At 40.0% G+C, this 22,122-nt stretch overlaps 1 protein-coding gene and 1 non-coding gene across 2 annotated transcripts; both read right to left on the reverse strand.

Annotated features, from left to right (window-relative positions):
- Window positions 1–2,714: 2,714 nt before the first annotated feature.
- snai1b (snail family zinc finger 1b) lies at window positions 2,715–4,232 on the reverse strand. Its single transcript, XM_053317859.1, has 3 exons — window positions 4,151–4,232; window positions 3,298–3,843; window positions 2,715–2,996 (listed from the first exon to the last, which is right to left on the reverse strand). The coding sequence occupies exons 1-3, from the start codon at window positions 4,230–4,232 to the stop codon at window positions 2,815–2,817; spliced, it is 810 nt and encodes a 269-aa protein (XP_053173834.1). The 3' UTR covers window positions 2,715–2,814.
- Window positions 4,233–16,117: 11,885 nt separating this feature from the next.
- On the reverse strand, window positions 16,118–16,189 carry trnaa-ugc (transfer RNA alanine (anticodon UGC)). Its single transcript has one exon. It is a non-coding gene; the product is annotated as a tRNA-Ala (tRNA).
- Between the last annotated feature and the right edge of the window lie 5,933 nt (window positions 16,190–22,122).

A 22,122-nucleotide genomic window follows, 5' to 3' on the forward strand; every position in this document is an offset into this window, starting at 1 on the left:
TTCAGCTTTCAAAAATGTCAGTAGCCCCACGTGTTAGGAAAGGTTTGTTTCATTGTTGACATGCAGCACTGCTTCTTATTACTCAAATCAAGAGAGGGGAGTTTATGCAGCTCTGTAATCTGTTCTGTTGCACACATGCAAAGCCCCACTTACAACTCTAAACAGGACGATTGTTTAGAGAGATGCATATATTTCCAAGATGACGGCACTCTAAAACAAAATAGAACTCATCCGGCTGCAAATTGTCAAACATCAGCGTTTTTGTACACAAAACCAAAGTAGAATTCATTGTTCATGAAAGCAACATCAAGGCTTCTGCTTCACTGGCAGAAAACCCCCGCCATTTAATTTTTTACTGTTTTCATTAAATAGAGCGAGGTAGTAATGCATAGACAGTCTTTCCATGGGAATAACACATGTGAGAAATTAAACTAAATGGCAATCCCCTTTTCTTCATAATTAGGTCAGCATAACATTATTTCCTGTTACGGGAAAACCTAATCATTACTATGACTCAAGGACAGTAGGCAGAGGAGTGATCTCTCTCTCTCTCTCTCTCTCTCTCTCTCTCTCTCTCTCTCTCATCTGTTAGATGGCTGTATTGTATGTCTGTCACTAATGGTTCAGGAATGTCACATTAGTCAGGGGCCGCATGCGTGACGCTGCGAACACTAAAACACTTTGAGGAGACCAATATGATATTACACACATACATGCACACACACACTCTGCAAAAGAAAGGTGACAGGTCCAGTGATCTCATTGCCTCAAAGCAACAGAATGATAGACTGCCACCTACGCACTGCAAACCACAATAATGTCCCACAAGCAAGATGGTAGGGTTGAATTTCAAAACGCCCCAAACATATAGAAAATACTGCTTAGTCTGTCTACTTTGGTGGCATTTTGCATCCAATTGTGGAGGAAAAGTTCATATATCCAAAGGGGAAAAATAGAATTTCACCTAACTCTGTAGCATTGTTACACACATTATGTGTCTTCTTCATCTTTTTTAGTCATCCATCCCTGTCCCCCGTCTCTATGTCCGTCAAATCAGCAGTTCAAGTCGAGTTCAGTCCCCTGTGGCCTAGCTCTGTGACTCACTGCCTGTGTAGGTGTGCAGCAGCTAAATGATTCTCTGCTCTCACTTCACAACAGCCCGGAGAGGTAGGCAGGCAAATGAAAAATCCCCCTTGATCAAAGTAATATTCTTTATTCAATAGGTGTATGCGTTCGTGTGTGTGTGCACCCGTGCACACATGCATGTGTGTAATCTTTCAGGTGCTGTTTACATTGGGCAAGCCAAGTCATGCAATCTGATCTCAAGCCTCCTCAAACCCCCCTCAAACACACACACATGCATCCACCTCTCAACACTGAGAGCTATTGGAGGAAACGCGTTGTTACCTCACTAAGACATGCTGGCGTCAGTGTGTGTGGGTCAGGAGGGCAGCAGGGATTGCAGACACATTGCTGCCATATGTGCACTCTGTATGTTCACCTTCATCTGCGCTCGTAAGCGCAGACTTCCTCCAAAAGTTCCTACAAGGTAAGAGGAGTTTACTGAGCAGATGGCTACACAGACTGAGTGGATCTGTGTCAGTCCTGAGGTTCTGCCAGCAGCCTCCAGCGTCTGCCTCTCTGGGGTATATTTGTTGGTCTTGAGCCTGTTTCCTGCTTCCATCTGTGGCCGCTCCTACAGCAGGAACTGGGTCAGTGGGATTCCCACACTCAGCTAATTTCACACTTCTTCTGCAAACCTCACCCACTCTGGCCTTCTTGCTCAGCATCTTCATCTTGCTTGTGCCATGATTTTTTATTCACCTCCCTTTCTCCCACCTGCAGCCACCCTCTTCTCTTGAGCATGTGTTCTCCATGTGTGCTGACAGCCTGCCAGGTGTGTGCAGGTGTTCCCCTTATCACTCAACATCACACAAACCTGTCCCCGCTCCTCCTAATACACACACACATAGGTCTATCTTCCCATTCAGACACTGTCATGTCTGTCCTGATGGACTCATTTAGGGTTGTAAGTTAATACAATGCCTGTTGAAATGTTAATTAATATTGGAGCCAATTGAAACAAGCACAGAAGGATTTTTTTAAACAAAGCTTTTATTTACATGTGGCAGAAAAAATGCACAACCTTAAAAAAGGCACATTCAACAAAATGATTCATAAAAACGGTGTCGAATCTCGTAAAAACATGTCAGAAAAGACATCAATGATTCAGACATTAGTAAGGACAGGCTGTGTTTTTTTGGTCAAGCTTAAGTGGTTCTTTAATGTCTGGTGACACACTGTGTGTGTTTGTGGAGTTCGGAGGGTCACCTGTCGTTGAGGTCACAGCTAACACATCTCTCAGCGCCCTGCCTGCACAGTACACAATACACAGACAGCTGTCTCAACACGCACACATGCCATGTATGTATAGTATGGTGAGGAATGACATCCCCGCATACACACAGACACACAAACACACCCAAGCAGCTGCAACATGGCCAGAGTCCCGGACCGGCCGGCACCAATGGAGTTTCCTGGGAATTAACTGCATGTCCAGCTGCCCTCAAATCACACACGTACATGCAGTTGACAGGACGCTGCAAAAATGTGCTGTGGTTACCAATATAACCTTAAAAATTTGAGCCCTGAAATTTTAAAAAGGCACTTTTTTTTATAAAAGCAACAGAACTCCTGTTTCCTGTTTTTCAGTCTTGTCATGGCTTTGAGCTGGCAACCATCTCCCCAAAATGTCCTCTGGGTGTTTTGGCACTAATCAGGGGGGGGGGCAGCTTCAGTCCAGGGAATGTGAGTCTATGAGGCAGGGCAGCATCCAGAGGCATTGTGTTTGTGCAGCAGGGACATGCGACTGAAGGTACGTGAGCAGGAGCCACACTGGTACTTCTTCACTTCGGAGTGTGTCTGCAGGTGTGCGCGTAGGTTAGAGCGATCAGCAAAGGCCCGGTTACAGTGCTGACAAGCAAAGGGACGTTCACCTGGTTTGAAAAGAGAAAACTGTTAGCTTCAACAACACTTCATTAACAGGCCAAAAGCTCTGTCCTCTGGTCATTGTTTTTCAAATGAGCTACAGATAACATTAAAAGATCAGGAACACTATCCTATCTCACTTAATGCAGATTGCCTGTTTTCCTGCATAACCACTGTGAGATAAGATTGTGCCATGCACATTTGCTCACACATCAATGAATATCAATGAGCACAAGGTGCAACCAGCTGTTACATTTACAAGTCAACAGAGCTTGCTGATCAATATGAGAAGTTGCTTTTGTGGCATACCTGTGTGTGTGCGAATGTGTCCTCGAAGCAGCCATGGTCTGGAGAAGGCCTTGCCACAGGTGGGGCACACACAGGGCAGGGTGTGTGACCGGATGTGCATCTTAAGGGCACCCAGGCTGGTGTACTCCTTAGGGCAGTGTTTGCAATGGAAGGCTGGGCGTGCCGAGGCCTCAGTGGGCAGAGACTGTGTCTGCTGCAGTGCAGTGCCATGGGAGAACTGGTGGTGGGACGTCTGATGGTGAGACAGCGCTGAGAGACTGGTGTAGCTCTTACTGCAGTGCAGGCAGTGGTAGATGTGCTGGATGACATCCGGGCTGGGGGGATCTGAAGTACGCCCACCATCCTCCTCTTCCTCGCCACTGCTGCTGAAAGGAGAGCTGCTGAGGTCCAGAGGGCCCAGTGGAGAAGGAGGTAGAGACACAGGAGTGACTGGGGAAAGGGGTGCTGGCAGGGTGTTCATGAGTGGGCTGGTGGTGTAACAGGTCAGCGCAGAGCTGTTGTTCTGTGTCGGAAGTTCAGCTCGGGGAAAACTTTCTGGGACAAAAGCTGACAACACAGAAGAAAGGAAGTCAGGTGGATTTTCTTTTCAGTGAACAGATAATCAAATAACACACTAATTTTGTTTTCATTCTTGGTGTCTTGTTACAGTCTGAATTCAACATAACTTCTCTTTTCCATTAGTACATTTTCCAGTTGATTAACAACACTTGTCTGTCTGCCATATGGGTCTGTTCTAGATTTGAAGGTAACTTGATGAGGAACCCATGGCTGACTGTGATTAATTCATGCCTGGGTTTGGACTTGTCAAACGTAATCACTAATGCATTTAATTCAGTAAATGACAAAAACTTACCGGTTTGACTCTCAAGTTGGCTCTCCCTGTAGTATGGCTTCTTGTTGGAGAAATACTTCTTGACAAGGAATGATCGAGGCATGTTGAAAGCTGGTTTCTCGGATTAATTTAAAAAAATAAATCCCACGGAGGAGTGCACACAAATTCTATCAGCTCTTCTCCACAGAGCTGCTGTAATTAGTTGGACCAAAAGTAATACGCTTGGGGAGATGCACAAGACAGCTACCAAGGCTCAAAGTATTTTGATGAGGGGATCGCAAAGTTGCCTCCTCATATAGTAACAAGAAGGGGGAGAAGCAGCGGGGTGGGTGGGCAGATCTCCGCCCAAAGACACACCCCGTGTGTGTCAGGGCGCCGCCAGCATTCACCACAGGTGCCCAAATGTGCCAAACGCTGCAGCAAATCGCAAATCTAATTGTGCATTTCACGCCTCAAATGGCTCACTCTTTCCCTTCAGGCATGTACTTATTGTCATTAAATGGGAATAGATGACTGCAATTCAAAGTGAAATACAGCCGAGATGTGTGTTGTTTTGTACTTGAACCGCGTAAAAATGTGCACATGAATGCTTTAAGAACGATGATTGCAAGATGCAAAACAGATGGAACAGGATTTTCATGAAAAACTTTCTTGCACCTCATATCTCCACTACATGTCCTCTCCTCTAAAATATGAATATGACAACCTGAGGCTGGAGCGTCCTCTGTTGGCTCATAATTGATCTGTCTGTGTGGTGGCCCACCACATAATTCGTCTCTAGAATAATCATGAAAATGAGCAGAAAATGGTGAGGAAGGAGTGAGATCTTTTTCCATGATTCTTTTATCTTATCCGAGAGCATTATTTGGGACAGGTCATTTTTATTTTATGACAAAGTATCTGACATGCGCATTTTGCAACAATTTACGAGCGTTTAGACTCCTGCGTCGCCAAATAAATGACATTTTATGATTGCTCTTTTGTGTGCTTGTTGCTCGGGGCATTTACGCACCCCGGTGAGGATGAGACATTTTTTGAAAAGGTGTAGGAGAAAAACGCTCTGTTCTCTCCTCAATACAAAACATCAGGCACTCAGTTCATCCTGACATCCTTTCGCTGCGGGGAATATGAGCGTTTAAATAAAAGAGGCACTGTTCTCTAGCGCGCTCACAGCACGATCTGGGGTAAAATTAACCACGTTGACAGGAACAATATGATGAAGTAAACCCACGCAGGGCCCTAAATGCTGTGCTTTTAGATGGCAAGATATGTAGCTGCCCAGTATAACACCCCGAGAGGAAATGGGCTTCACGTTTTATTTTATTTCTTCTTCATGTGCGTAAAAGTACGTCATCATGTGTGCCTAATTGTAAGCAATCCTCATTATTTTTATGATCGTGATGAACAAGATGAACACGAAAAACACGAGTGACTGTTTTGAATTCTCATTGCTGAATGTGACGTGAGGTATATTGATCTGGCTCTGTAGGTGCACCCAACCCATGTGAGCCCTAAAATCAGGTGCCAGCCATCATACTTGAATTTCGCGGTCTTCAGTGGTCCTATTTAACATTGCAAAGGGAATGAAAAGTTCCTTGGTGGCAGGTTGAGTGGTGGGTGATGGGGGTGTGCACCTGTCTATAGGCGCCATTGTCACGGCATGCCCAAAAGTTCACACGTCGTTAGAGCGCTTGTTGACGCCGCCACGTAGACTGGGGGTCACGAGGGCAGGACAGCAGTAAAAACAAAAAGCAAATAGTAGAGACACACGTGAAAGTAATCTAAGGTGCAGGGCTACTGCTGGGGATGAGTCTGGCAGTGCAAATGGTATTTAAGACATTTCAACTAATTGTTATAAAGCAGATTAGTAGTTGTATATAATCATTTATATTAGATATGTGTGTGTATATGTGTGTATATCTGTGAGTCAAACACACACAAACAGAAAAAAAGACAAAGTGAAACATCCACCTGACACACAGAAGGCTGTAAGTGAAAACAGCTGATTACACACTGTTGAATTTGCTCCTCTGAGGAGAGCAGTTTGACTGTAGGGCTGACTGCAGACAATTTGTGTTACAACAGGGTTTAGAGTGACCTCATGACATACGGAGGCCATGAAGACATGAAAAGTTTGCTGCTCAGAACAGATGTTTTCCTCTGTGGCCTCAGGGATAAATCAGCCTGTATTCTTGAACTGTCTTGCTGAAACCTCTTCAAACTAAAAATAATGAAGAAGGGAAATAGTTCATTCCGATCTAAGGGAGGTTTTACTTGTTAATGCCAAAAAAATGTTGCTGCCAAAGAGAACGTGCTGGTCTGAAATTAATAATGGGTGTCTTTTATGTAGTTTTAGTAGCTTACTGTCTGGGGCAAATTATTCAAGCTTTTTGTAAGAAAAAATATTGCCAACAGTTTATTTATTGCATGTGAAACCTTTGCTCACACCTGTTACACTTGTTCAGCCTCTTTTTTAACTTTTCATGCTGAAATGCAAACATGTGTGACCCCATACCTCTTGAGATAAAATACATCATCCCTATATTGACCTTGCCGTGCTTTTTGTCATATAAAGTAAATAAAAATACTTTAAAAATACAGAAATGATGTTAGTCAGGATGTCACATAGAAAACAAAATGCATCACACAGTCACAGGTAATCGTGTAGAACAGGTTATAGAAATTGGTCAATTGAGCAGAATGATTTACCATCATTTATGAGAGAACACATGAATGAGAATACTTAAAAAGAAACACCAGAGAGGTTTCTAACAGATCACAGACAGATGTAAGGCTGTTCTAACAGATACATGATTTATACTGTTTATTATTACAAGAACAGCAATGGGGAATCATATTGTGTTTGACATTCATTGCAATCAGTATGCGGTGCTGCTGCTAATTAAATTATAGACTAGCGCTGTACTTTGTGTAACTATTACTGTGCATACTGCATATGTATGTATGGGATATTATTTTCACTTCTGTTTGATTTTCATTAAAACATGAAATTGCTGCAGTATTGATGAAAACTAATGGGAATCCAAATAAATGAACAAATTATAAGATGATATGAAAAAATAAATAGAATCAGGAGAGATAATGTAAGCTGCTGTGTCTATGGCAGCACTGATCACTGACATCAAAATTTAGAAAAAAGAATTTTAGGAAAAATTAAAGTAAAAAATGAAAACTATTTAAAATAATTACAAATGACATAGGTCAAACTGAATTTAATTTATTTTCAAAAACTTGTTTCAGAGAAGATTTGATTTGTTTTATTTGTTATCGAAACCCATCTTTTCTTCTTTGCTGTCAGACTCTTTTACCTTTTTGGATTTCTTCCAACCGACAAGACTGAAGAAGAACCCAACATCATTACTGACCTGTCAGCATGAAGAAAAACATTTCAACATTAATCATTTCTCTGACATGTTGATTATGGATGGAGACATGAAACACAGTTAGGTGAAACACTTTAAGATGCTGTATTCATGGCGACACTGATGGGTCATGTCATAAAATCCTGCAAAACAAATCTCAGTTTTGTCAGGGATTAATAGTGAAGTTGACATTTGATATTTAATATGCTTTGGTTAAAAACTATTTTTTGTATTTTTAACCAACTCTTCATTTCATCAGCTGAATACATTTCAAATCATATGTGAGCTGATGGGTGGCGACCATTTTTCACCCCATTGCCCTTTCAAGAAGTAAACTCCCGTGATCTGTTGTGATTGTACAAAGTGTGTTTTGATCAAGTGACGCACTTGTATAGTTGAGTTGAATAGAGCAGCTTAAAGACATGTTTTTTTAAACCAGTACTGATAGCTCCTGAACAATCAATCACAAAGGTGCTTTGTTACCTTTCAGTGCATTCAGACGACAGGTAACGGCCACTCAAATACATTTACATTTGATGTTTATGCAGGTTGACCCCGCATAGTGTTCTTTGTACATGCAACGATTCAAGGGATGCATTACATTTCCCAAGATGTGAGTCAGAGGGCGGATGTGACGATACAGTGATTCTCTAGTTGAATGTGAAAGAAAAGAATGAGTCTGTGGTTAGCAGCAACTATCAATGTGCACTGATGTCTCTTTACGTAGAGCCAGTTCACTTCTTGCTTGGTGTATTCAGCCTTAAAGATTACCACTAGCTGGTCTGGAGACTCAAAAGTATCTTCATGAGTGATTATTCATCACATTAAAGATTTGGATGTGTTATGCCTTATTATGACATTATCTTCAACCCACCCACATAACACACTGGTATAGATATGAGCATGTCAGCTGATTCATTAGGAGTATTTATAATGTGTGTGAATTGCATCACACTACTTCAACACTGTGTGACTGTTTGTTTATACATGTAGACTGGAGTGTGTGTGAGTGCTGCGCTGCAGTTCAGAGGTCCATAAGACCAGCAGGAGGGAGATAAGATTATCCCAGAGGAATGCAGAGCTGGCTGTATGGACACACACTCCTACACACATGCTCTGTGCTGTCTCTCTGTTCAAATCTATACATTAGATGCTCACATGTTTCAGTGAAAATCTAGGTTACTTCTTTTCAACATGACATTCAGCTCACTGGATTACACAACTCCCTGCATATGGTAGGTCTTGTGTAAAGTGACCAGAGCAGAGTTTGTCCAGGAATGCTTGAAACTTCTCATCCCTAGCTCAGTCCATTCTGGTCAATGCAGATGTATATTGTAGATTTTCCTTATTGTCCTTTTGCAATTTTAGTATAGGCCTACTCTGTACAGACTATCTGAGGGTTTTCTCCTTTTTTTCCTGATAACATGTTTTTATGGAGTTTTTCCTTATTTAAATTTTGGGTGTAAGAAAAGAGTGTGTCATATGGTCATATTGTGTACACGTATCTTTTGTGATATTGGGCTAAACCAATACAATTTGGCTTGACTGACTTATGAAAATATAGGCCTATTGTTGATAATGTGCTCACATCTCCTAACAATCACCTGTTCCAATATTAAAACGTAGCTACATTTATGATAAAACAAATGTAGCTGTAACTGTTTTTTTCAGTAATCATTTCTTCAATGTTTGAATTCATACCGTGATTAAAAAGGGGTTAAAATGTAATAAATAAGGTGTTTAAAAGAAATGGTAACTTTGATTTAGAATTTGACTAAAATACCCTACCTTAAAAATACTTTTTTGTTAAAAATATAGGCTATACAATATTGTTAAATATTTTGATGTTGAGTGTCATAAGCCAAATGTCCAGAGTTCAGTGAAGGGCACACCCCCTGTTATTATGGGTCAGAACCAATACGACAGCAGAGAGAGAAACCGCATACCTGCAAAGGAAAGAGCCAATGTGGCAGCAGAGGAAATGTGTATGCCAAATTAACAATATTCTGGTGCACACTGTAATTTTATTCAATCAATCAATCAATCTTTATTTGTATAGCGCCAAATCACAACGACGTTATCTCAAGGCACTTTACACATAGAGCAGGTTCTAAACTGAACTCTTCCGGTTTTCATTTTAAAGAGACCCAACATTCCCACATGAGCAAGCACTTGGCAACATTGGCAAGAAAAAACTCCCTTTTAACAGGAAGAAACCTCAGGCAGAACTGGGCAGAACCAGACTCAGACCGGTTGGTGTAGATAGGAGAGGCTTCAATAATGAAGCTGTACTAATTTGTTTTTGTACTTTTAATTGTGTCACATTAATATTTTAATAATATTTGTTGAAATGCCTTTTGTATGTACTTTTGATATATATTTCTGTTGCTGTGCTCACATACTGGGGCCTGTCTAATTATGGACACTTGCTTAAGAGACGTTTAAAAAATGACTGACGGATGTGTATTTTGACTCATTGTTTATTATATGTTTTATTGTTTGTAGTTTTTATGGTGTGCGATGAACGAAAGGCGGAAATAAATCATAAATAGATGTAGGCCTATGATGCGTGGCCATTATTTGCTGGACCGGTGCAGTTACAGTAGCTGTATTAGCTTAAAGCAAGACAAAAACCAATGTTTATCCATAATGACAATATGACACTTTTATTTACCCAGTGGTGGAAAGCTGAAAAGTACAATTATTTACCTGTCTCATAAATCATGATAATGTACTGCAAAGCATCGACACAGCTGCAAGAAACTGAAGCAACATAGACTGACCAAATGTAATCCATATTTTCTAATACTGATCCCTTAAAGTTATTGCACACCATCAATCTATCCATACATAGATACACACATACTTACATAAACAGGAAGCTAGATAGTAAGAAAAAGTTAGGATATTAAGATAGGAGTATTACCCTAATATGTACTTAATATAAACTGTAAAGTAAAATTGATATATTGTAATATAATTTACATTAGTACAAGTCAAGTTGCTAAAAGCTGTACATCTGTAAGGTGCAGTACAGACAGTGTCAAACAATTCAATCATACAATTCAAATATCAATTATACAATTATGTATTCTTGTGTTTGGATGTAAGCACTGACTCTGGATGCAGTCACTGAGGCTGTGACACTTTTTTTGAAGAATATTTTCATTTCTTCTTGCTTTGTCGTATTCCAGTTTGAAAGCAGAGGAGTTACTACTTTATATACTGTACTGTTGAAGTAGTGTAGTGTAACCAACCGTTGATCAAATACACCTGCAGTTTCATACATCTATCACCACCAGATAATACCACAATAACAATAATGTTAGTCTTTTGATCGACTGTGTCATGATGCCCTAAACAAATATTAGACAGTACAACTGATGGTTACATATTAGCAAATACTGTTTAATATTTATCATTATGATGACAGTTCATTTTAGCTTAGAATACACTGTGTAAACTTGATATACAGCATATGTTTTAGTTATGAAAACATAGAATAATATAATACAATGGGCTTTTTTCTGTATTCCTCATTTTCCAAACTTACAGGTTCAATTTTCTAATATCTTTAAGTAGTTGATGTGTCCCAAACAGCTTTCTGGTGATGCTAACAGAGATGGAGCTGAGCCAGATTGTGTCTCTGCTATGAGCTTATCTGGACAGCAGTCAGACACAATGCAGTCCAACCACAGGCTTCCTTTGATGTAATATATGGCACCGTTAAAGGTCATGTTATGGTCAGTGGTTTACATTCTGAGGAAAATGAATGAACACTCTGGGAGAAATCACATGAAGAGTCAGAATCTGGTGGGGTACGTTTTAGACTTTTTAACAGAGAGAAATCAGAGGGTAAAAGTCAATGGCTGCCTCCCTGAAGCACTACAGTCCTCCACTGGATCCCCACAGGGATGTGTACTGTCACCCCTGTTATATATTTTGTATACAAATGACTGTTGCAGTCAGTCTGAAAACAGGCACATAGTGAAGTTTGCCAATGATTCGGTTATTGTGAGCTTACTGGAGGATAATGAGTCAGGCCATGGCCCAGTATTGGATGATTTTGTTGCTTGGTGTGATGATGCCTTTTTACAGCTTAATGCAATTAAAACTAAAGAAATATCAGTTGACTTCAGAAGGAAATCACCAGTCTCTAAACAAACCACCATTAAGAGGGAGATAATAGAGAGTGTGGAGTCATACAAATACTTGGGAACAGTTATTGATTGTAGGTTGTGCTTTGACATTAACACTTCAGCATTGTGCAAGAAAGGTCAGCAATACCTGCATTGCTTGAGGAAACAGGTATTTTAATGTGGGCAGAACCTTGATGACCATTTTTTATAATTCAGTCTGTTGTGTTTCTCCATGATTTGTTGGTTTGGAGGTCTGAGTGTGAAAAATAAAGCTACTATCAGCCAAATCGGGAAATACTGTGGCAAAGTGGTAGGAGTCACCCAGACAACACTATCTGAAATTTTCCAGTCCCAAACCCTGTAGTAAGCCCAGTCTATTCTTCTGGATGACACTTACACACATCACACAGAATTCCAAACTCCTCCACAGACCAGAACCAACAGGTTTCAATTTTCATTTGTGCCAGTTGCAATCAATCTATTAAATAAACTGCACTTTACTTAATGAATATAGACACAAAGCACTTTACACTAAATGCACTTTTTAACATTGTTATGTCTGAATGTCTTTAAATGTTTGTAATGTCTGTATGTCTGAAAATCTTAATCTTAGTTTTAATATTCAAGTCCTGTTCTTTAAGTCAGATATTGTTCTATGTACTGTCCTTTCTATTGTGTTAATTGTTGTCTTTGGCCTGCAAAACCATATGGATTATAGGATCTTAATAAAATTGAAGTTGAAGTTGAAAACCTCCTGCACATCATTAAAAAGCATGTATTCAGTCCTACATTTTTGGGAATTAAATGCATCACTTTTTCATTGCTGTAGTCATGTGTAGCCTGGAAAGAATCTTTTGATTGGATTATCAGCACAATGTGAAGTAATGTCTGAACCTGTCCTCATTACTGATTTGTTAGTACCTGTAGAGTTCAACACTCATTTATTTGCAGTTTTCTGTCCTCTGTCAGGGTCATTTTAGGTGAGGAAAGGCTCAAACAAGTGGCGCCACCCACTGTTCACACAGTGAACTGTGTATGGACAGGCTATTCTAAGATGAACCACAAGAGGGCATTCAAAGACCAATAATGACCAAGTGATTGGGGGTTTTTAGGTCAGTGGTTAAACCAAGGATCACATACTGTATCTTCTTGATTGTATATTTAAACAGCAGGTTTGTTAGTAAAGGCTGCAAAGATCACAGTCAGAAGACATTAATATCACTGAGCAGGTGAGGTGACTGACCAGTATAAAATCCTTCAGCCTGATAATAATAGTCACACGTGCACAAACAAATGAGGGTTGAGACTAGACACTGAGGAATGTGTGTGTTGTGCCAAGCCCTGCGGCTGGATAAGGTCAACAATGTTTGTTGTGATGCAGACCGAAGTGACAGATTTAGATCTACCTGTCGTTTCTGATGACTCAGTAACAACATTTTCAGGTTGGACCATAAGATGCGTGTACTAATGACTTGATAGTGCAGTAACTGTTAAAGAGTCCTATCTGAACAGGCATCGGACATGTTTTTTCCACAGGATGCCTTGTTTAGTAAAGCTTAAATTTAGCATAACACTGTAATACATCTACTGCTTTGACATCTCTTTAAAAGGTACATACAGTACATAACAAAACTGAGTACACCCCTGGTCAGTATCACTATAATGTTATGTAATTACAAATTCTATCCATTTGAACACAGTTTTATTTGTTTTTAGACAAAATCCAAGATGAATAAAGTCAGTTAATTTGAAAAACAGAATGTTTGATTAATGTAACTATACTGAAAGATCCATATTTAAGAATGAATTGCTAGAAAAGTCAAATCCTTCATTAGTGAGACTCCATTCTTTGATTCTTTAATAGTGTGTGACCGCTTTATTGACACATTGGATCCTCCCGAGCAGGGATTATACCAGTCTTTCACATTGCTATAGAGAGATCTCCTGTCATTGTTCACAGATGATTCTTTTCAGTTTTTCTTTGCTTGACAGGTTGGTTTACCCTGCCTTCCTGTTTAAAATACTGTCATGGTTGGATTTAGATTAGGAGACGTACATTGCCTGGTCAGAGTTGTCACTTCTTTCTTCTTGAGTCTGGTAGTCATCTTTCCATTCAGTCTTTAGGTATGTAAACCTGCATTCATAATGCCATCTATAAATGTCATCTACCCTATACCATTTTCACTCATGCATCCCCACATTAGCGCACTCCCACTTCCAGGTTTTAAGGTCGGCACTGTATAGTCACTGTGGCAGTCCTGGCCAAGTCTACACCAAACATGCTGAACCCCATCTGATCCAAGCTACCTTATTTAGTTTTCATCTGACCAAACAATCTGCCACCACCATTCATCAGGCATCTCTTCAGGTTCTTTGGCAATGTTTAATCTTGCAGTTTTGTGGCATTTTGTGAGCAATGGTTTTCTTATTGGACATCATCCGTAGAGGTTGACTTCTTGCAGTGTCTTCCGTACTGTCAGAGCAGTCAATGAAATAGCAGTTTCCACAGATAATCCTTGTACCAGGTCAGAAGCACTTGTCCGTCTGTTTTTCAATGCAACATTGTGTATAAAGTGAATTGTGCATACTGTCATTTTTCAACTGTGTTTTGGCTTATTAGCCTTCTGATGATGTTGTACCCTCTTCCATCTACAATCTTCTTTCTTACTTGTTCAAGGAATTCCTCACCATGTGGAGTCACTATGTTGCATGAGACACAACGCAGGACAAAATTGAGAAAGTTGTGGTATTCACAGGTTCTTTTATAACCTCATTCAGGCAATTAGTGTTATCTGGAAGTCACAGGTGTAATCATTTTGTTTCAGTGGTTACAATTCACTTTTGATACATTGAGGTTGTACTATAAGGCCTGGATTTTCAGTGTAGCCTATCAAACCTGTTTTGTTTATAGTTGAAAATGAGATCAAATACCATACACTTCACCATAAAAACAACTACTGTAATATTATTTAATTATGAATCTTCTAATACTTTAGTGATATTGCACAGGGTTGCACTTAATGTTGTTATATACCATGGCATAGATGATGTGTGCATTCTTCAGTGACCTGCAGGTGAAGTATAACAACCTGTTGGAGCTTCAGACAGGAGTGATGGATCTGTCTCCTCCTTTTCCACCTTCAGGAATGTTCGCTTGACACCTGAGGTATGGATCTGTGACAATAATATAAAGGTGGTTCTTAAATGGCATTTTTAGGTTGTAATGTATAGACGCAAAGTATTTGGGTTAAGCAGTTATTTGCACCTGTATAGTACATGTGAGGGCTTGACCCTCAGAGTGGTCTTGTTTCACCACAGATAGTGTGTCCTGCTGGAAAACCGGTCTCAACCAACTTGCTAAAAGCAGATCACACAAATCTGTGTCATGCCCTTTATAACTTTTCAACCAAATCCAAAATGAGGGATGTCCCCAGAGTTTCTGTCAGTATTGTCATTCCTTCCCCTGGCTGCAGGCTAAGTGAGCAAACTGCTAATTTAAACCCCTTCATTGAAGAATGTGTTTCTCTGGCAGCCAACAATTAACAAAAACTGAAAGTACATCCAGTTACATTTTAAACTACAGGTGTATAGTATTGACACTTTTTTATGATCAGCCATCGTAGACAGCATCATTCAACACACATTAAGTGTGGTCACCTGTGCTTTTTTTGTAAGCCTCATCCTACAGAAAACCTGAAGGGATGAAAAGTTAAATGTTGACCTTTTTGCAGGCCTCTTACTGACATGACTGACTGAGTCCTCTTCCTCTACAACCAGAAATTTTATTAACAGTCAAACAGAAATTCTGCTTTTGGGATTACCTATTTGTCCCCTCATTCTCTATTGTGACTGATAAAAGATGCATCAAAACAAAAAGTGGTAGTAAAAAAAGAGGCAACTAAATTCAACCTGTACAAACATCTCAGCACACTATATCTAAACACTAAGCTTGGACATTCATCCTTGACCAATACAATAAACCTATTAAAAGGAGATTATTTTGTCACTTAAATCCACGCATATTAACTGTGCAGTATACCAATCATGTCGAATATACATACATAAGTATTCACATTACATTACATTTGAAAAGCTAACTAGTGAATGCTACCAAATCTAACTGGATATGGTAAAACAAAAATAATACAATCACCACTTAATGTTTTTTTTATTCATCAATTAAATTGATTACAACATGATAGACGTTCAAATCAGTTCAATTCATTTCAGTTGAGACTTGACCAATGACACAGCCGATGGGGGTCATTAGAAGAACAAAGAAATACAATGTATACTTAATCGGCAAAGTTAACTTTAAGGTTTACGATTTTAAAAGCATCATGAATTTCCTGTTACGTAACGCAGCCGAAACACTACGCTGTCCGCTATAGAAAGTTATTATATATGATAACCATAACCTCGTAAATACACAAAAGGTGACTGAAAAACAGCGTCCTCAAAAGGTGTGGAGATGCCGGGGATTGAACCCGGGGCCTCATACATGCAAAGCATGCGCTCTACCACTGAGCTACATCCCCTACTTGCGAAAAGCAGCGTCATGACGTGTATAAGAAGAGCAACATACGGGTACATGAATGGGTTTGTAATTGGAGATGACATAGGAACGGAATATATTTGTTCCGACCACGACCACGTTATGTAATTTCAGGTCATAACTTTAGTTTGGCCTCAAACTATTGAACCATCCCTATGTAGTCGGACTATTTTTCGTTTGTGTAATGTTATATTAGTTCAACCTAAGTACAGACTTTTTGTTTAAATGGGTAAAAAAAAAGAAGAGGATCCAAACTGTTTTTAGTGACGGTTTGTGAACATGATACCTGAACTGACGTCAGGATGAATGGATGGAAAAGAAACTATTATATTTGAAGCTCATTTTCTTTTATCTAATCCTTGCGCTGTGCTATTTTTAGCCTGCAGGTCATGTTTTGGTTTCGGAGCTAGGGGGCACGTCCTGGCAGGGGGGCCCTCTTCTTCCAACACTATCTGCAAGAAAAGCTGGCGGAAGTGAAGGTAAATTTCAAGAAAGACTAACAGGACACCTACAGTACAATAGTTGTCAGATAAACTGAGTCAAACCATATAGAGGCTAAAATACAGTGCTTTCTCATCATTCAAGGTACCCTAATCCTTTGGGGAATTTAAAATAGCTCCCTCGTGAAGTTTCATAATATCCTCCAGGGGAGCAGGAATGAAGGGGCTGAAGTCCCCCCTCTGGAGAGCACAGCCTGTCCTCTCTCTTGCTGTGTTTATCAGCACACCCTTGCCAAGGACACCACTTCCAGGCCCTGTTTGCTCTAGCCTTGTAGGGACAGACCCATGGGATGCACACATGGCACGAGGGCTTTAGGAGAGCTCAAGAAGGCTCTAGTGGAAGGAAAAGGGGAAAGGGTGAGAGGGACTGAAGCCTCCCCAGCATCCTCTCTCTCTCCGTCTGCAGAATGAAATACACTGGCTTGCAGAGGGGTCTTCCAGCAAAGCAGGGGGTGGGGGTGTGGGGGGTAGGGGGCTCTGGCTATATCAGTTCTGTTGTTGATGTTGTGGTGGTGTGATTTTGGATGGGTGACAGGAACCTGCCATGTTGAGTCTGTGCTGAGTAAGGAATAGTAGAAGTGTTATGTGTGTTCAGGGGGTTATCTTGGGACTGTGGAGTGCTGTTGGGGGCAGCATGTACAGACACACTGTATGCAATATGACACTCAGACAGAAATTTGTTATCTAAGGCCGCAGACCTCCAAACGTCACAGTGGACAGTGCAAGAAGGGAATTATGAGGGCAAGACTCAGATAATAAAATGAAGTAAACTACATTTTTTTTAACTTCATATTATACTGTAATCTTTGTTTTATATTTCAAATTAAGCCTTTGAAGTTTAAATATTATCTGTGGCAAGTTTGTACTTGCATTGCTTTTGTATTTGTCTCCATACCTGTGTTTCTGATATACACAGACACAGTGCAGTGGGCCTGGAAACAGATTTAAAAAAGCAAAGTATTAAAGTGAAGTACCCATCATGCAGAACAATGACCTGTGTGAGCTATTGTTATATATTGCATTATTAGATTGTTAATAGTGATGCATAAACTCAAGTACTTTTAACAACTTTAAACCTGAAGGGAGTTTAAAGGAGCAGGTATATATGTTTTATTTAAAACCACCTTAAAAGTAAGTAGTTATTATAAACATGTAATAAATAAAGTAATGTAACAAGTACAATATTTTTCTCAAAACTATACGCAAGTACAATTCTTGAATAAATGTACTTTTGGACCAAACATCAAGGGTTTGAAGCCTCAAAGGCTGAGAATTGGCAACAACAGCTTAAATTAGCAATTGAACTTTACACAGATGTTCTTTTCCTGTATTTCCCGGTGGGATTTATAAATCTTGATGTCTTGAATAACCCTTTTCACGGTTTGTGAGTGTCCCATCAAAGGCTGCATAACACCCATCAAAGGTTGGACTTTGGAGTTATTGATGCAGGTGTTTTAAAGGAATAGTTTGACACTGTTGTAAAACACTCATATTCACTTTTTTTTGTTAGATGAAGGATTAATACCACTGAGCAGCAGTAATAAATTCAAATTAGCATTAAAACTGGAAACAGGATGGACAGCTAGTCTAGCTCTCTCCAAAGATGAAAAAAAAACTGCCTACCAGTTCTTTTAAAAGCTCACTAACCCATGTGTTATATTTTGTTTGTTTGGACATAAACAGCAAAAAGAATCTAAAAAACATCTAGTGGATGCTTTACAGGAAGTTGCATGCTAATCTTAGGGACCACCTGCAGTATACACTGGTTGTCTGCCAACCTGAGGCTAACACAAGATCCCAGCAGATCACTCCCCATAGAACTACAACTTGTTGCCTCTTTAGTCCAGACTCAAATATCTCAGCAACTATTTGATGGATAGCTGTGAAATTGTGTAGAAGCATTCATTGTCCTCAGACGTTGAATGCTACTGACTTTTGTGATCCACAGATATTTCCTCTAGCACCACTACAAAGTGTATATATTGTCCTTAGTGAAATGTCCTGACAACTATTTAGATGACCGTGCATGAAATTTGATACAAACCTAAATGTCCCCATCAGGGTAAACTGTAATACATTACTGGTGCTTTAACTTCATCTACCACCACCATCATTAGATAAAAATTCCAAATCCAAATACATAATATACAATACAATACAAACAATTGCATTAATTCAACAAGGGGCAATTTGTTTGAAGCAGCTTGTTTTACAAAAACAAACTAATAAATAATATACAGCATACAAAAGGGATTAAAAAACACCAGAGTGATGTATGCAGAGTAAAAATCCATAAATCAGATGAATAAATTACCTTGATAATCAGATAAGGCATTTACCAACAATGGGAAGACCTATGGAGCATTTAATAGTTGAATTGCAGACTAATAAATGCTCTGTAGGTCTTACCTAAAACAACACTCACATTCCCATCTGCCTAAACTGTACTTATGTTAGCTGAACTATGATAGTTATGATTGTCATTGTGAACATGTTAGCAATTAGCATGATGATGTTAGTATTTAATTGAAAGCACCACTGTACTACCATACTGCTTTGAGTATAAATAAAATAAACAAGATAAAGTGTGTTCATTAGCGAGTCAGGAAACCAACATATTTTGGCTTGTGGCCTTCACCAGTGTAAATCAAACAGCTGTGCTGGTTGGCTCCAAGTTCTTGTTACTGGCATCTTGACCTCTTCCGGCTTGGAAGACTTCAGATCTCTCCATGCTCATTGGAAATAGGTGAAGTTGTGCCAGAAATCCGTACTGGCTCCATTGTTAATGCACCAACATGAGAATGGTTTAGACCCAATCGAAGTCTTAAAGGTGACGTGTGTAGAATGTAGTGGCACTAAGCAGAAATGAGAATACAATACTCATAAATATGCTTTAATTAGCATATAATCACCTGGAAATAAGAATTGCTGTCGTTACCTTAGGATGAGGCCTATATCTACATACGGAGTGAGTCCTCTTCCATGGAGCCTGCCATGTTGCACCACTATGTTACAGTAGCCCAGAATGGACTAACCAAACACTGGCCCCAGAGAGGGCCTTTGCAACCATCACAGGTTCTTCTACACACTTTTAAGTGGAGGATGAGGGGAGGAGTATTACCTCACTGCTAGGTACGCCTAAATCCTACACACTGCACCTTTAACAAAAAAAAAGGGGGGGGGGGTCCCCAAATGTTATAGTATTCCTTTCAATTACCTTAAATATAGCAGCCTCTTGTACAGATCTGCAACCTGAACAGCCCCACTGTGTCACATGTAGGTCATTACAGTGCTGCTGGCACTGTAAGGTAGTGGTAACACAAGGGAGCAGGTCCAACCTATCTCCTGGGGCTGCTGGTCTTATCATCCGCCAGCAGCCACTTACACTGGGGCAACGAGGCCTGAAAGAGGAGGGTAGAGATCTGCAGGCCAAGGTAGACTCAAAACACATGAAGAAAAGGTCATTAAGGTTAGTTAAACAAGAAGTCATTTAAAACATTTTGTGGAGTTTGTGGAAACTCAGTTAGACTTCATCAATGAAATAATGTCTGTTCACTAACATAGCATGGTTTCCAAAGACAGGATATGACTAGATACACCTTTACTATTACACATTTAACAAAAAAAACAATTAAGCTTGCCTAACCATGGTCACTTGTTCTAAAAATAAAAATAAAAATGAAAAAATATACAGAGGATGCTGCTGTGAATTTTCAGTATTAGTAATCTCCCACACAGCACATCCCATCAGGATCTGTTTTTTCCTGCTCAAGGAAGGGATGAGTTGCCAAACAGCCTCTCACAAACAAGTTACCTTACTGTCTGTTTCAGGCGTCATCACACATCAAGTCTCCTGAGTCAACCTGTCCATGGCCACACCTTGGTCTTTAACAAAATAGCAGTGTTTACGACACAGGGTTTGGTTGCTAGGACGGCTTCCGCATTTATACACATGCTTTAGTCAGCTGTGTAAGCTGGGGCAAGGACAGGCATGCTGTTAAACTAGAGCTTCATGTCACATTCATGAACATGAACACATGCAGGGAGAAAAAGAGGGAAGGGGGGTGGAGGGGGGGGGTGAGAGAGGGAGAGAGGGAGACATTGCTCTGACCTTTCACCCATTTCTCCAACCAGCTTGGGAAACTGTGGGAATCCTGTGAAGTCTGGCGGCTTCAGTGAAAGATCAGGCTTGATAATAATATAGGGGAGGGAAGAAAAGAAGCAGACAATGGAAACCCATGGCCTCTTCTCTGTCTGTGTCTTTGAGAAAATACATTCAAACTGCAGGTCTTATCATTACTTATTAAAAGTATCTTGACTTGAATAATATGTATCATGAATCATCAGTTACTGGCATTGCAATACATGCTACAAGGACATGGTGTAACATGTTCCACCAGGCTTGTGACTTCTGATTAGTTTGAGAACACAAACATTAACACGAGTAGAGATGCACAAACTGTTCTCGCTAAATGTTTGTGTTCACTGTGTTACCAGGTTTTGGATATCATCATCACTGCTAGAAGGATGTGGGTGCTTTTGTACATGTGTGTCTGCATGAGTTGCCTAGCACCTGGTAACCGTATAAGCCGAAACCTTATCATCCTGCCGTTCGAGAGCTCACACTGTGCTGGACTCCTGCTATCAGCTCTCTTCAATTTGGTACTAACATGACAAACTCTAGCGGAAAAAAGTATAGCTTACTGGGGAGTGTGTATTAGACACAGACCTCTGGACACACAACGCCGTAAGGAGCGGTTTGTTTGTTTTCAATTTACATTAGAGCCGTCCACCCACAGGCCTGATCAAACATAACATGACATAAACTTAGTGCAATGCTAAAACAAAACATTGCTGAAACAAAACATTGCAATTTCATCATCTATGCGAAATGCTAAAGGATGCTACACTTCCAGAATCTCTGTTAATCCCCATTAGCTATACTTAAAAGAAAGTGTAAAGTAGACTTTCCTCAATACAATACAGTCTGACCACAGATAGATCCACAACCATGGTATCCCTTTGACCACTGGCTGAGTAAGTCAACAGTTGGCATGTTGCACAAATACATCTTTTTGGTATATAAGGTAAATATATAAAAACTTATTTTTTGAACAAGCACATATAAAAGAATCAGGGGAAGAAATCCAAAAGGATATGCACCAGGACTAACCACACAATAATTATTAACACACTACATGCACATGTCTGCCATTAGCCAGGTCAAACTACAAAATTATTCTCAAATTTGACCTGGTTCCAGTTGGAACAGTAAAATATGATTTATATCATCATGATGTTTCCTACTGGGCTGAGTTTCAGTTGTAAAGGAGGACAAATGAATCCAAAAGCCTCGCACACTACAGAGTAATGTACGGAGACTGTATGATTCAGTGCATATCCTCAAAGATCTTGA

This window comes from Scomber japonicus, chromosome 4, assembly GCF_027409825.1.
Source record: "Scomber japonicus isolate fScoJap1 chromosome 4, fScoJap1.pri, whole genome shotgun sequence".
Taxonomy (NCBI): Eukaryota; Metazoa; Chordata; class Actinopteri; order Scombriformes; family Scombridae; genus Scomber; species Scomber japonicus.